The sequence below is a fragment of the Mauremys mutica genome, chromosome 11 (genome assembly GCF_020497125.1).
Source record: "Mauremys mutica isolate MM-2020 ecotype Southern chromosome 11, ASM2049712v1, whole genome shotgun sequence".
NCBI classification, from domain to species: Eukaryota; Metazoa; Chordata; order Testudines; family Geoemydidae; genus Mauremys; species Mauremys mutica.
In genome coordinates, this window is record NC_059082.1 from 43,320,589 (window position 1) to 43,337,232 (window position 16,644).

Genomic DNA, 16,644 nt, shown 5'->3' on the forward strand with positions numbered 1-16,644 from the left:
GAGAAAGTCCCCTTTCCACCTCTCCCACTCCAATCTGCTCTACTCCTAAGGAGACAGTTTGTGGATGAGGGAGAAACCTCAGAGCCCTTCTTCTGTGAAAGATCAGTGCAATCAATTCTTAGGCCTGGTCTACACTAGGAGTTTGTCGAATTTAGCAGTGTTAATTCGAATTAACCCTGCACCCGTCCACACAACGAAGCTATTTAGTTCGACATAGAGGTCTCTTTAGTTCGATTTCTGTACTCCTCCCCGACGAGGGGAGTAGCGCTAAATTCGACATGGCCATGTCGAATTAGGCTAGGTGTGGATGGGGAGCTATCCCACAGTGCACCACTCTGTTGACGCTCTGGACAGCAGTCCGAGCTCGGATGCTCTGACCAGCCAAACAGGAAAAGCCCCGGGAAAATTTGAATTCCTTTTCCTGTCTGGCCAGTTTGAATCTCATTTCCTGTTTGGACATCGTGGCGAGCTCAGCAGCACTGGCAGCGATGCAGAGCTCTCCAGCAGAGGAGTCCATGCAATCTCAGAATAGAAAGAGGGCCCCAGCATGGACTGACCGGGAAGTCTTGGATCTGATCGCTGTGTGGGACGATGAGTCTGTGCTTTCGGAGCTGCGCTCGAAAAAACAGAATGCAAAGACCTACGAGAAGGTCTCCAAAGCCATGGCAGACAGAGGATACAGCCGGGATACAACGCAGTGCCGCGTGAAAATCAAGGACCTGAGACAAGGCTACCAAAAAATCAAAGCAGCAAACGGATGCTCCGGATCCCAGCCCCAGACATGCCGCTTCTACGAGGCACAGCATGCCATTCTCGGTGGGTCTGCCACCACTGCCCCACCAGTGTGCGTGGACTCTGACGATGGGATAGTGTCGACGGCCAGTTCCTCGGCGATGTTCGCGGACGGGGAAGATGAGGAAGGGTTTGTGGAGGACGAGGCAGTCGACAGCGCTTACAACGCTGATTTCCCCGACAGCCAGGATCTCTTCATCACCCTCACGGAGATCCCCTACCAACCCTCCCCGGCCGTTAACCCGGACCCTGAATCAGGGGAAGGATCAGTCGGTAAGTGCTTTAAACATGTAAACATTTATTTTTAATGAAACAGGAATCTGAACTATGTGAAAAGAAGGTCAATATATATGGGGATAGAACAGAAATCCTCTTGGGAGATCTCCACGAAGCTCTCCTGGAGGTAATCGAAAAGCCTACGCATGAGGTTCCTGGGGAGAGCTGCCTTATTGGGTGCTCCGTGGTAGGACACTTTTCCGCGCCAGGCTATCATCAGGTACTCTGGGAGCATTGCCTCCACGAGCATGGCAGCATAGGCCCCTGGTTTGTGCTGGCTTTCACGCAGCATGCACTCTCTATCTCTGTCAGTGATCCTCCTCAGGGTGATCTCGCTCGGCGACTCCTGCATTGAATTAGGGGAATTAGGGTAATGTTAGTATTGGGAATGCTTCACTGTTCCTTTGCATATCAATAAGCGTCGGTTTACAGCCACGTGGTGGAGGCTGCAGAGGGGCAGCATACAGGGATCTTTCCCGGGGACAGCCGCGAGGGGGTGGAACGGGGCAGAGTTCATGCTTTCCGGATTGCCTGCAGCAGGAGGGCACTGCTATACATTAAGTTTTAAGCAGCCAAAAGTCTACGGCTTACCAGGCCTGGCTGCTACACGGATCCTGCTGTCCTGCCCCGCTTGTCTGATCTCCAGTGCAAGACCCCAGGCAATGAATGCGAAGGCCGAAAATTCGAACTTGTCCTGAGTGCGCATGAGATAGGTGCTGTGCATGGTCTTGTTCACAGAGACAGACTAGACTATGTTCATTGTTCGCAAAAATGTATCTTTGTAAGGAATTCACTCCCTTTTTCCCATCACACAGCTTCGACTGTCTCCCGACCTGCCCCAGCATCCCCCTCACAGAGGCTGGCGCAGATTAGGCGGCAAAAGAAAAGGACACGGGACGAGATGTTCTCAGAACTTATGGGCTGCTCCCGAGCCGAGGCGGCCCAGCAGAGCCAGTGGAGGGAGAACATGTTGCAGTACCAGCGCTCACACAGCGAACGGGAGGACAGGTGGCGGCAGGAAGACCAGCAGGCGACTCAAACGCTGCTTGGACTAATGAGGGAGCAAACAGACACGCTCCGGCGCCTTGTGGATGTTCTGCAGGACCGCAGGCAGGAGGACATAGCCCCCCTGCAGTGTATCTGCAACCGCCCTCCCCCGCCACAAAGTCCCATACCCCCCTCACCCAAAGTAACAAGAAGGAGGGGCGCCAGGGGCCGTGAAAACTGTCACTCCACCCCTGCAGAGTGCTCAATTACCAAAAAGCTCTCATTCCCTAAATTTTGAGAAGTCCTTCCCTTCCTGACTCACCCAAGCCCCAATCCCAGTTTCATCCCCTAACTGTCTAGTTGATTATTAAAAATACTTTGCTGTTAATTACTGTTTCCGTCATGTTCTTGTACAGAAGACTGTGTTTGAAGAGGGGAGGAAGGGGGTTGGTAATTGCATAGGACAGTCACCTTTACCAGGGTGCAGACACGGGGGCAGGATCAGCAGCAGGTCACACACACAGTGCAGTCAGTAGGCACCCTGGTCGGTCTGGGAGGTGTTTTCCATGTTCTGTGTGGGTGGGGGGTACGTGACTTTGTGGCGGGGGAGGGCGGTTACAGATCTTATGCTGCGGTCCTTGTCCTGGACCACAGAGCCACGCAGCAGGGGAATCTGTAACCGTCCTCCCCCGCCACAAAGTCACATAGCCCCCGCACACAGAGTCCCGAAAAGGAGGGATGGCAGGCTCCGTTGAAACAACCAGTCTGGCACTGCAGACCGCTCTAGGAGCAGGAGCCTGTCATTCCTCGAGTTTAGAAGCGGTCTTTACATCACTACACACCCTACCCAGCACAGTCTGCGTCCCAGTTTCAACCCTTTAACGCGAAGTCATTAATAGAGAAAACGTTGTTAATTAACAATGTTCCATGTATTTTATTTTTAAACGTGTGTTGGAAGGGGGGAAACAGGGTGAACGGGGTATGTAACTGCAGAGGATAGTCAACAGTAACTGGGTAAAGAAACAGGGGCAGGTTCAGCTTCTCTGTAAAGAAACTGAACAGTCACAGGTCATGCTGCTCGCTGAGGAACCTAGCTTTCAAAGCCTCCCGGATGCACAGCGCTTCCCGCTGGGCTCTTCTAATCGCACGGCTGTCTGGCTGAGCGTAATCAGCAGCCAGACGATTTGCCTCAACCTCCCATCCTGCCATAAAGGTCTCCCCCTTGCTCTCACAGAGATTGTGGAGCACACAGCAAGCTGCAATAACAATGGGGATATTGGTTTTGCTGAGATCCGAGCGAGTCAGTAAGCTCCTCCATCTCCCCTTGAGACGTCCGAAAGCACACTCCACCACCATTCTGCACTTGCTCAGCCGGTAGTTGAAGAGTTCCTTGTCACTGTCCAAGGCGCCTGTATAGGGCTTCATAAGCCAGGGCATTAGCAGGTAGGCTGGGTCCCCGAGGATCACTATAGGCATCTGCACATCCCCAACAGTTATTTTGTGGTCCAGGAAGAAACTACCTTCCTGCAGGCGTCTAAACAGACCAGAGTTCCTGAAAACACGCGCGTCATGAACCTTGCCCGGCCACCCGACGTTGATGTTGGTAAAGCGTCCCCTATGGTCCACCAGTGCTTGCAGCACCATTGAAAAGTAGCCCTTTCTGTTAATATACTGGCTGGCCTGGTGGTCCGGTCCCAGGATAGGGATGTGAGTTCCATCTATAGCCCCACCGCAGTTTGGGAATCCCATCGCGGCGAAGCCATCTATGACGACCTGGACATTTCCCAGGGTCACTACCTTTGAGAGCAGTAGTTCAACGATTGCGTGGGCTACTTGCATCACAGCAACCCCCACAGTACATTTGCCCACGCCAAAGTGGTTTGCTACTGACCGGTAGCTGTCTGGCGTTGCAAGTTTCCAGAGGGCTATGGCCACTCACTTCTGCACAGTCAGGGCTGCTCGCATCCGGGTGTCCTTGCGCTTCAGGGCAGGGGACAGCAACTCACAGAGTTCAAGGAAAGTGCCCTTACGCATGCAAAAGTTTCGCAGCCACTGTGATTCATCTCAGACCTGCAGTACTATGCGGTCCCACCAGTCCGTGCTTGTTTCCCGGGCCCAGAATCGCCGTTCCAGAGCATGAACATGACCCATTGCCACCATGATGTCCACAGCGCGGGGTCCCGTGCTTTGTGAGAGGTCTGTGCCACTCTCACATTTCATGTCCTCACCGCGCTGCCGGAGCCTCCTCGCCCAATTTCTCAGCATCTGACTGTGGAAGAGGTGGACGATAAGGTGCGAGGAGTTGACAACGGCCATAAGTGCAGCGATGATCGCAGCGGGCTCCATGCTCGCAGTGCTGTGGCGTCCGCGCTGTCACTGACCAGAAAATGCGCGAACAGATTTCCCGCCGGCGCTTTCAGGGAGGGAGGGCGGGAGTGACGCTTGAATGACGACAGTTACCCAAAACCACCCTCGACACATTTTTTTTCCCCCAGCAGGCATTGGGGGCTCGCCCCAGAATACCAATGGGCAGCGGGGACTGCGGGAACTGTGGGATAGCTGCCCACAGTGCACCGCTTCCAATGTCGACGCTTGCCCCGTTAGTGTGGACTCACAAAGTCGAATTACTGTCCTTAGTGTGGATACACACGTTCGACTTTGTACGGTCAATTCCACAAATTCGAGTTAAGTTAAATCGAACTACTCTGGTAGTGTAGACATACCCTTAGTCATACTCCTTATCCTCTCAAAGGTCCAATCTGGTTTTTGAAATGTTTTCATTCTGTTACATGACCAGAGTATAGTAGAATGAAATCTTCAGATCCGCTGGCACTATGGAGTATCTCCAGCCTGATCCCAGATCGTCAGACACATGAACATAGCCAGTAAGAGTTTGACACTTTTATCAGTTCCTTCCTCCCCGTACTCCAAGAAGTATCACTTGTTCATTCTGCTTTTGTTGATTCAGTTGCAGCTGCTCCAATTTTATTCATTTCTTCACAAAGTGTCTCGAGTGGAGGCCTCTGTTAGCAGGGGATGTTTTTATAGATTCCATGTGGGATTTTCTCTGGGGAATATCTAATTATCTTTGGCAATAGAAATGAAGGGAGCAATAGTAAAAGTGCCACAGTTCTCCCAGTGCAGTTCTCCCACATAGACTGTAAAGGAGTTCTACTGAAACTTTCCCTGATAGAAAGCTTCTGTCTTGGATTTTTTCTCACCATTCTTCTGTTGTATGGTTACCATCTTTATCGTGAACAACCTTCCCTCACACCCAGAAGGGTGATCAAAAATATTCCTTTAAAAAAAATCACACATCCATGCGCGCTGCCTACAGTTTCTCAGGTCCAGTCCTGTTGCTGCAAAAGTGCTGTGTGATGGAAATAAATATTCTTTGAAAGCTGAGCTCTGCAAATTACAAGTATTGAGAATTTAGGTATGGTTCTTGATAGCACCATTGTTAAAATTTTGAAAGTCTAAAACATTAATAGAACTGGAGTTTATCCCCAGGAATTTGCTACAGCTGATGGGTGAAGTGGAAACATTTATTTCAGAAGTCATTTTACAGGGCAGCTCAGAGCACAAACTCTGATTGATGAACATTATTGTTGTTATATCGCATGCAGAAGTTACCTAGTGTCACCTTTGCCAGATCCATAAGTGGAAGGAAATCAGCAAGAGCAGCACAGTAAGGCACTGTATAGTGTTTGTTTTCAAATTCAGTTTGTTAAATTCAGGGTAAATTAAAGATTGAAGATATTGTGCCTTTGTGTTATGAGCACTGGTGTAGTGCAGTTGAGTTAATCACAGTACGTAGAAAACATGCTTTCCAACTAGATTGGGGTGGATATTTAGCCAGCCTGAAATAAACATCACCTTAAATATACAGTTTCTCTTTACTGAAATACTGATATCTGAAGGATTTTTATAGGGTTTTTTGTAAACTATATTATTGGATTGCCTATTTCTTTAATATAAGGGAATAATGTTCAACTGTCCAACAGATGCTCTAGTGACAAGGAATTCTGTTTGATATAATTTTCACTTCATTGTTTCAGATTGCTATCAAAGAGCAACTCCACGAGACTCAGGGAATGTGTGAATATGCAGTCTATGTTCAAGGTATGCCAGATGAAGACTATGAAAATAATCTGTTATCCTGAGTTACTTCTGGTTTGAAATGCAGTTCCCTGTTTTAAAAAACCAACAACCCACAAATATAAATACCATATGGGAACTCTAGCAGGACTTAATGAAAATGTGTTTGAGTGAATAGACATGCAATAACTTCTGAAATGTTTCTACTTGCCTGGTTTAATTTTGAAAGCCAGGGTTATCACTTTAATGAACAGATGAGGATTGGTTCTTCTTGTGAGTACATGGGTTTTTCTTGGTGACCCGATATCTTCAGATCTTCCTGGAACTGCTGATGCTTGGCTCTGGTTATAATTGGCCCTCTACATTTGACTGTGTCATGTGAAATGTGTTTTTTGTTAAAGCCATGTTCTCTAAGGTAACTGTTTGGTTATGGTTTCCTTTAAGGATGCATTAATGTTCAGTATGCAGTGGCTGCTGTGTTTGCTTACATAGTCAGAACATAATCAGTGCCAATTCATTGCCTTGGAATGTTATGAGAATGAAAAGCATTATCTCAAACCACCCTCGATTCTTTAGAGTACCACAATCTGTTCTAGAGATGAAACGAAAGAGATTTATTTTGTAAAGGAATATGGCCCTGAAGGCTGAAGTTCCCTGTGTCATGTTGGCAGAATGCAGGCGGGGGGATGATCTGAAGGTCATCAGTGGGCATCAGTGCCGCAGTTTAAATTGCAGTACACTGGAGCATTTCAGGGGCTAAGAGAATTTCAGACTTTCTGTTACTGAAGACTTAGGGCTCCCTCCCCTCTAAAGTGGTTTTCAGCCTCGAAGCAAACACAGTCCTGTGTGCACCCTAGCTCAGTCAGCGCTGGCACCTCAGCCCACTCAAATGAGTTATGTTGCTGTAATAGAGGGAGCAACTGAATGGAAACTGTTACAGTTCATCTGTCCTCCCTGTACAGTCGAGGCCTGCCAGTGATGCAGCTTGTCTTCCCTACAGGGTAATGGACTAATTTGTCTTGTGTGTGTTGCTTTGCAGCCTTGATACTTCGTTTAGAAGGGAAGATTCAAGAATCCCTAGAACTTTTTCAGACATGTTCCATTCTAAATCCTCAGAGTGCTGACAACCTCAAACAGGTGGCACGATCATTGTGAGTGTAATTTTATTCTTACACTTTGAATTGTCTCACAGTACATGGGAAGCTTTGTTTTTGTTCCAGACGCAAAGTTAATACCATTTAGATCCCAAGTATGTTTCCTCACCATTGGCACTTGGATTGGTTTCCATAGACAAGAACTCCCTATTAAATTAGGATCTCTAGCACAGTGCATCTGTCTAGTTGTAATCATTGATGCTTTTTCATGACTTTTTTCTTCGTTGTATTTTTAATGCTTGGGGAAAAGTAATACTGATGATTAGATCAAGAGCTGTTAATGCAGGTATGTGGTGTGCAGGTTTGTACCACCAAGCCCTGCCTGTGTGCATGTGATTGTGTTGGGCACCTGTCTCTTTGGGAGTTAGGCGCCTTTCTCCCTGAGTCAAGGGAGTATTGCAGAGGCAGTGCATTCATGCCAATGAAGAGAGCACTCGCTTCTCTCATCAGTGATGTCTCCATGGCTCCATGTCTAGTTGGCAGCCGGTTTCAAGTGGAGTGCCCCAAGGGTTGGTCCTGGGGCTGGTTTTGTTCAATATCTTCATCAATGATCTGGAGGATGGCGTGGACTGCACTCTCAGCAAGTTTGCAGATGACACTAAACTGGGAGGAGTGGTAGATACGCTGGAGGGTAGGGATAAGATACAGAGGGACCTAGACAAATTAGAGGACTGGGCCAAAAGAAACCTGATGAGGTTCAACAAGGACAAGTGCAGAGTCCTGCACTTAGGACGGAAGAATCCCATTCACTGTTACAGACTAGGGACCGAATGGCTAGGAAGCAGTTCTGCAGAAAAGGACCTAGGGGTTACAGTGGACGAGAAGCTGGATATGAGTCAACAGTGTGCCCTTGTTGCCAAGAAGGCTAATGGCATTTTGGGCTGTATAAGTAGGGGCATTGCCAGCAGATCGAGGGATGTGATCATTCCCCTCTATTAGACATTGGTGAGGCCTCATCTGGAGTACTGTGTCCAGTTTTGGGCCCCACACTACAAGAAGGATGTGGAAAAATTGGAAAGAGTCCAGCAGAGGGCAACAAAAATGATTAGGGGGCTGGAGCACATGATTTATGAGGAGAGTCTGAGGGAACTGGGATTGTTTAGTCTGCAGAAGAGAAGAATGAGGGGGGATTTGATAGCTGCTTTCAACTACCTGAAAGGGGGTTCCAAAGAGGATGGATCTAGACTGTTCTCAGTGGTACCTGATGACAGAACAAGGAGTAATGGGTCTCAAGTTGCAGTGGGGGAGGTTTAGGTTGGCTATTAGGAAAAACTTTTTCACTCAGAGAGTGGTGAAGCACTGGAATGGGTTCCCTAGAGAGGTGGTGGAATCTCCTTCCTTAGAGGTTTTTAAGGTCAGGCTTGACAAAGCCCTGGCTGGGATGATTTAGTTGGGAACTGGTCCTGCTTTGAGCAGGGGGTTGGACTAGATGACTTCCTGAGGTCCCTTCCAACCCTGATATTCTATGATTCTATGATCCTCTGGCTTGCTAGAGATCACCATTGACTCACTAGAAAGAGATTCTCTTCCTACTTAGATTGTAGACCTCTTAGGACAGAGATATGTCATTGGTAGACTGCAAAGCAGTATGCAGACCTTTTGGGGTATGTAAATACTATCATTCTCCTTGGCTGGTAGGTTGGTGACTGCACAGTGTGGCCTCATGCTTAAACGGCAGAGAAAAGTAAAAATTGAAATTCTTTCACAGGTTTCTGTTGGGGAAACACAAAGCAGCTATTGAAGTATACAATGAAGCAGCTAAACTCAACCAGAAGGATTGGGTAAGTACAGAGCTTTTTGCCCATATGTAGCTCATTAGAATCTTTCTTGGGGCACAGTGAAACATAGACCCATGCAAGATGTTTGTATTCTGCAGGAAATCAGCCTTCCTGTCAAACCCTGCATAGTCATGTACAGTACACACTGAGCTAGATTACTTCAAGGGTGGATATGGAAAGCACCTGTCCAGCCCAGAAACCCTCCAGTACCACTGACATAGAATCATAGAATATCAGGGTTGGAAGGGACCTCAGGAGGTCATCTAGTCCAACCCCCTGCTCAAAGCAGGACCAATCCCCAGGCAGATTTTTGCCCCCGATTCCTAAATGGCCCCTTCATGGGTTGAACTCACAACCCTGGGTATAGCAGGCCAGTGCTCAAACCACTGAGCTATCCCTCCCTATCCTGGGTAATTGGGTAACTTGTTCCACTGGTACCCAAAGTAGTCCAAACCGCCCCCAAATAACCAGTGAGCTGCAATGAGTATTGTCTGTCTTTGCAAAATTCAGGTCCACTGTTACAGGACTAGTAATAAATAAAACCCTCCCAAGTAGGAGAAGAGCTGAAAGAAGAGATCTGCAAAGAGCAATGAGTGTAAAGTGAGCTGGCGGGAGATGAGGAAAGAGACAGATCCTTGAGAACAGCCTCCGAGGGAAGTGCTGTGTTTCTGCACATGAGCTGTCATGCTGCAAGCCATTGATCATATGCATGCTTAAAACAAAGTGTATTGGGCCTGATTCCCAGAGGCTCAAGCACCTGCAGCTCCCATTGACTTCATCTGTGCCTTTAGGTGCTCAGCACTTCTATAAATTAGGCCCAGTATGTGAGGGTATTTGGTACCACTTTCTCTTCTTCCACCCACTCTGTGCTGAACAGCGAGTACAACTTTTTCCTGGAGCTGTGCAAATGATGGATGTTTCAGGACGCTGGCAATTATGAAAAATCTAAAAATAGTTTCAGGTCAAACCAAAATGAAAGTGGGTTTTTAAAATTTTTGATAAATCAAAGAGTGTTTTAAAAAAGAAAATGAATAATTTTAGGTTGAACAAGATGTTTCATTTTGACAAAATAGCAATGTTTCAGCATAAAAAAAACATTTGGACCTATTTTAAACCTTTTGGATTGTTTTAAAATAAAAATAAAGAAAATTTCTACATGCAAGTTGTTTCCAACTGAAAAATCAAAACGTTTTGATTTTTTTTTAAATTTTTGTTTGTTTTTTTCCCCCACCGAAACAATTTGGCAAAACCAACAGTAATTTGGGAAACATTTAGGGGTCTTTGAATCTGCATTTTTACCTGGAAAATGTTTTGGCCAAAAATTGTCACCCAGCTCTGCTTTTATCAAATGGATTGGCTTTCAAACCTGTTCTTTCCTAAGGATAGTTTTGCACTGCAGTCGGGAGATGTGATTGCAGCATGTGTAGACACACCCTAGCTATCTTTGATCTAGCTTGCTCGAGTAACAATAGCAGTGACGCCATGGCAGTAGAGACAGCAGCTGCATCCTAGGCAGGTGGCACAAGCCCATGCTGCTGCAGCTTCACTGCTGTTGTTCCTCGAGCTAGCTTTGATCTAGCTAAATTAAAGCTAGTTTGAGTATGTCTCCAAGTGCTGCAAATATACCTCCTGATTGCAGTGTAGACCTACCCTAAGAAAACAAACTATCTGTGGCATGTGCTGGGCATGGTTTTAAACCTATAGTTTACTACCCCATCTGGCAGGCATCAACAGGTATCTCCATAACATGCTCAGTGCTGGAGTCAGAGTTGATACTTTCACTTTCCTTGTATGGAAGCACCCTACCAACTCAACCCAGCCTTGAGCTGCGCTTTGTATCTTTACCGTTCTTCACAACTGGAAGGGTTGTGCATAGGAGAGGGCCATTCTGTTGTGATAGGAGGGTAAAATATTCCACAGATTAGCAGGGAGAATGCAGAGATCTACCTAGGGAATGTAGACAATTTCTACACTGGTAAAGTGGGGTACATTTTTAGCAGAAGAAGAAGGGAAACTTATGGGGGTGCTCTGCTGCTTGGCATTGCTCCTCACATCCCCCAGAATGGGAAAAGACAGGATGTAGCTTGTCTGTTAACAAATTCTTAGCCATGAACTGGATTGGTATAAATATGCCACCAGCATAGTTAGGATGCTGAAAGGATCCCAGCCTCTCTGGTACAGGACCTGTATTTTGGTCAGTTAGGCCCACTTTCAAATTGTGTTTATAATAGACTAGGGATGTTTTGAGAGGATCTCTTGGTATAATAGAGGTCACATGTGATGGATTCATATCTCCCCACTGGGAATCCAGTGCAGTCTCAGCCAAGTATAGATCCCTTTGCACAGGCCTTCCCTCTTTTGTCCTCACTGCTCTCTTGCTGTCACCTCCCCTGGGATGTACTCTTCTTTATGCTGAGGGTCAAGACAAATAGATTATCAAAATGGCTGAAGTGTAGCAAGTTCTTTGAACTACAAAGTCCATGGAAGTTCCCATCCAAACCAATAACCGTTACTAGTCTTTTTCTGATTATCCAATGTCAAGTTCACCCTTATGCAGCTTTTTCCTTTATACGTAGGAGATCTGCCACAACCTGGGCGTGTGCTACATGTACCTGAAACATTTCAACAAGGTAACTCGAGTGCTTGTCTTGTCCAAACAACATCACTGAGAGCCTGTCTACATGGTGTGGCAATGCGCACCAGATGGGTGTGAATTCTAATGCGTACCAACGTGTTGTGCACTAGCTAGTCCGTGTAGACGCTGCTGGTGTGCACTAAAACTTCTCACATTAGGGAAGTTTTAGTGTGCACCAGCAGGGTCTACACAGGCCAGATAGTGTGCAACAGAATTCACATGCTGTAGAATTCACACTCCTCTGGTGCGCATTACCCCACCATATAGACAAGCCTTAAGACATCACTAGAGACCTGATTCTCTTTTCAGTAGTTCTACTGATAAAGGGATCACGTACAGTCAGGCTGGTTTCTTAGCTGTTTCAAATGTTTGATCTGTTGTGATAATGGGGTCTACAAATTTACCCTAATTGTGAGTTCAACTATAAAAAGTGAGTGAAAGTAAAAAGTTGATGGGAACAAAATAAATGTTGATGGGAAAAGGTACAAAATGGAGAGACAAATCTAAATTAGTGCAAACAAAATGACCTGTTGACATACCTCAAGGATTGTTGAGATCATGCCTAGTAAACAAGAGAAGTGTGGGACTGGAAATCCGTGAACCAAAATAGGTCTGTCGGAAATTAGGCCTAATTGGTGGACAAAATAATGACGGGATAATCTGCCCATCACTTGACTTTTGGGGTTCTCAAAAAGACTTTGAGAGATGAAAATAAGCAGAGGGGCTACCACAACGCTGATTGACAGGCAGGAAAGGAGCAAGCTTCACTATCATGGCTGCCATCCCCACCATCTCCGGGGACCCCAGACTTTCTTCATCCTAATACTGAGAAATGGCCTGACCAGACCGAACCAGAAAGAGGGACCCGGATGACACTGCCACCTCCATCGGCTTGGCTAAATCTCGAACGCTAACTGGGATGTGAGACTTCATCTGCCCCACACCCTTTCTTGTGTGTTCTTTTCCTGACCCACCTTATTTCTTCTCTTTCCTATCTCTCTCTTGCTTTATGTCTAATAAGAGTATGGCTCAGCTGACCAAAATGGAATATTTTGCAAAACTGCTCTAAATCTGTGACCACAAAGAGGCAGGTAAAAGCAATGCCCTAATAGCCTGATGCTAGTGCAAGTTTGCCAACTCTCTCAGTGGCTGATAAGACTGTGTGCTGGGCCTGTGTTTTTCCAGCAGAGAGGTTGTAAGGAATCAATTCTGAACCACTTAAAGGAAGGGAAAGTGATCAGGAACAGTCAGCATGGATTCACCAAGGGCAAGTCATGCCTGACTAACCTAATTGCCTTCTATGATGAGATAACCGGCTCTGTGGATGAGGGGAAAGCAGTGGATGTGCTATTTCTGGACTTTAGCAAAGCTTTTGATACAGTCTCCCACAGTATTCTTGCCAGCAAGTTAAAGAAGTCTGGGCTGGATGAATGGACGGTAAGGTAGATAGAAAACTGGCTAGATGGTCGGGCTCAACGGGTAGTGATCAATGGTTCCATGTCTAGTTGGCAGTCGGTATCAAGTGGAGTGCCCCCAGGGTCGGTGCTGGGGCCGGTTTTGTTCAATATCTTCATTAACGATCTGGAGGATGGTGTGGACTGCACCCTTAGCAAGTTTGCAGATGACACTAAACTGGGAGGAGTGGTTGATACGCTGGAGGGTAGGGATAGGATACAGAAGGACCTAGACAAACTAGAGGATTGGGCCAAAAGAAATATGATGAGGTTCAACAAGGACAAGTGCAGAGTCCTGCATTTAGGACGGAAGAATCCCATGCACTGCTATAGACTAGGGACCGAATGGCTGGGCAGCAGTTCTGCAGAAAAAAGGACCTAGGGGTTACAGTGGACGAAAAGCTGAATATGAGTCAACAGTGTGCCCTTGTTGCCAAGAAGGCTAATGGCATTTTGGGTTGTATAAATAGGGGCATTTCCAGCAGATCGAGGGATGTGATCATTCCCCTCTATTCAGCACTGGTGAGGCCTCATTTGGAGTACTGTGTCCAGTTTTGGGACCCACACTACAAGAAGGATGTGGATAAATTGGAGAGAGTCCAGCGAAGGGCAACAAAAATGATTAGGGGGCTGGAGCACATGACTTACGAGGAGAGGCTGAGGGAACTGAGATTGTTTAGCCTGCAGAAGAGAAGAATGAGGGGGGATTTGATAGCTGCTTTCAACTACTTGAAAGGGGGTTCCAAGAGGATGGATCTAGACTGTTCTCAGTGGTAGAAGATGACAGAACAAGGAGTAATGGTCTCAAGTTGCAGAGGGGGAGGTTTAGGTTGGACATTAGGAAAAAAAATTTCACTAGTAGGGTGGTGAAGCTCTGGAATGGGTTACCTAGGGAGGTGGTGGAATCTCCTTCCTTAGAGGTTTTTAAGGTCAGGCTTGACAAAGCCCTGGCTGGGATGATTTAGTTGGGTTTGGTCCTGCTTTGAGCAGGGGATTGGACTAGATGACCTCCTGAGGTCCCTTCCAACCCTGAGATTCTATGATTCTATGAAATTCGACCCAGCAAGGTCGATTTCAGCACTAATCCCCTCATCAGGGGAGGAGTACAGAAATCGATTTAAAGAGCCCTTTAAGTTGAAAAAAACGGCTTCATCATATGGACGGGTGCAGGGTTATTTATATGTAACGCTGCTAAATTCGACCAAAACTCGTAGTGTAGACCAGGGCTTAGAGTATATTTACACTGCAGTTAAACACCCACAGCTGGCCCATGCAAGCTGGCCCAGGCTGCGGAGCTGTAAAATTGCAGTGTGGACATTTAGTCTTGGGCTGAAGCCTGAGCTCTGGGACCCTGCGAGTGGGGAGGATGTTTAATTGCAGTGTAGACATACTCTGAAGGTCATGTTAACACTTTTGATTCTTTGGGCCTGTTTATTCCATCTACATTAATACAACAGAGCTCTCTGTTTATAAACTCACAAGCGCAGCTACATCAATAAAATTCTGGCATTCAACCCTTTACAAATCAGCCACTAATGAGTCCCTAACTAACAGATGTATCCCCCTGGCAATGTGCAGAGTGAAGTGAGGTTTGGAAATGGCCGAAAGGGGATGGTGGAAGCCTCCCAGACCCTGTCTAAACTAGACTTCTTGGTCATGCCGTAACTCAAGATTGACACTTCACTCAAGTTAAGCAACAGGACTATAACTGCAAATGTGGACATCTTCCTAAATGTTTGTGGTTCACTCTAGGCTAAGCCATAGAATAAACTTAATTTCCTGTTTAAAAGCAACGTGGGGTGTTTATATTTGCCATTGCAGTTGTGGGAATTAATTTGAGTAAACTGGCAACCAGTGAACTTGGGTTACAAAGCGACCAAGAACTGTAATCTAGACAGGGTCCGATGGGCCTTGTCTGAACTAGGATTTTCCAGAGAGTATTTCCATTTTTCAAAGAAATCTTCTAGCCATTCTGAGATGACCCCTAGAGTTTGCCTGTCTAGCTGGATAACAAACCACACTCTGACATGAGGGGATGCGCCTCCTGTCTTGGAGCATTTTACAAAGGTGTAGATGAGTTTCTAGCCTCTTGGAGGTGGTTATAACCTGTGGGATGTACCTTCCTGAAGATGGGAAAGGTGTAAGGCCCAAATCCTGGCCTCAGCATACGGTCCAAGCAGCTGGGCTTAGTAGTGGGAAGGCTGAGGAAGGGCTCTGGGACTGAGGGCAGGATTTGGAGATTCCATGTTGGAGGTACCAAGGGATCCTGTACACTGCAGAGCAGCTGAGCTCGAGGGGCTCACCTCTTTTCCCTGCCTCCATGGCATGGGTTTGCTAGTGGTGTGGAAGCTACTCACACAGGAAGCCTGGAGCAGAAGTCATAGAGCAGCTCCATTGCTGTGGAGTGGATGGATGGGGGTGGATGCATTGGCAGTGCTTCTGGTGCTTAGCAACTAATAAAAGAACACCTAGGAAATTTGAAATTGGACTCTCAATCCCCTTGCACTCCCTCCAAACATGTCATTTCATGCTACTCACTTAGATGTCACTGCATGGCTTCACCTGATGAGAACTGAGCTGCTGGTGTTGATTTTGTGAGGTGTCCATTTTAGATGGAAAACACAGCATTTCAAGGGAACAAATGGTTCCCAATTTGATCTTCCCACTCCCAGCCTCTAAAAATGTAAAAATTCCCTTACCAATCAATCCCTGGCAGAGATCAAATATTGTCTGCTGCCTCAGATGGGAGCTGTATTCATCTTAAAATCCGTATTGAATTACACAATCTAAGTGCACCATCAAGCAGGGTGGTGGACTCATTGTATCTGTTACAGTCAGTTGTAGTTAGGTCAGGCCCCCTTTAAAACTGCTTCTATTAAGAATACTGCAATCCTTGTGTTGAGCTCGTACTTACAGCCCTGCACGGATACAAAATTTGTATCTGCATCCGATCCTCAATCTGCAAACATGGTCCGCGGATATCCGCATCCACACGTGTGCAAGGCTCTACTCATACTCCTTCCCCTATCATTGCAAAGCAACAGCGAGATGTTTAGAAGGTAGGTCCATATCTGGGACCTGCCATCTGTGATGATGTCCCTTCATTTATTTGGCTTATGGGGAAAATATATGTATATGAGACTACTTTTGAAAGAAAAAGGTATCTCAAATTTGGGACCTGTTATGCTATAAAGTGTCCCATTAGTCTGACAGCCTTCCCTCTGGGGAGTGCATACTTCTTACATAACATCACATGGACCTATAAAATATAATGAAGCCCATGGAGACTGCTGGCTGTTTAACATTTGCTGGTAATGAATATCCGGTATTGCATAAATCCTTTTCTGTCTTTTACCTTGTCAGCATCTCTTCTTTTAACGTGCCATGTGCTAGAAAGCTGCAAACTTTTATTGCCCTCCTACTGGCTCAGTTTGGGAGGAAGAGGAAGATGTTATAGTAACAAGAGTTTG

The 16,644-nt window shown here is 46.5% G+C and overlaps 1 protein-coding gene across 1 annotated transcript in view; it reads left to right on the plus strand.

The window, feature by feature from the left end:
• Positions 1–16,644, plus strand: part of BBS4 (Bardet-Biedl syndrome 4) — an 89,124-nt gene that overhangs the window by 50,727 nt on the left and 21,753 nt on the right. Inside the window, exons 4-7 of the mRNA XM_044980066.1 lie at positions 6,114–6,177; positions 7,193–7,304; positions 9,016–9,088; positions 11,662–11,715. Coding sequence (XP_044836001.1) covers positions 6,114–6,177; positions 7,193–7,304; positions 9,016–9,088; positions 11,662–11,715 — 303 coding nt within the window. The remainder of the gene's footprint in view (positions 1–6,113; positions 6,178–7,192; positions 7,305–9,015; positions 9,089–11,661; positions 11,716–16,644) is intronic.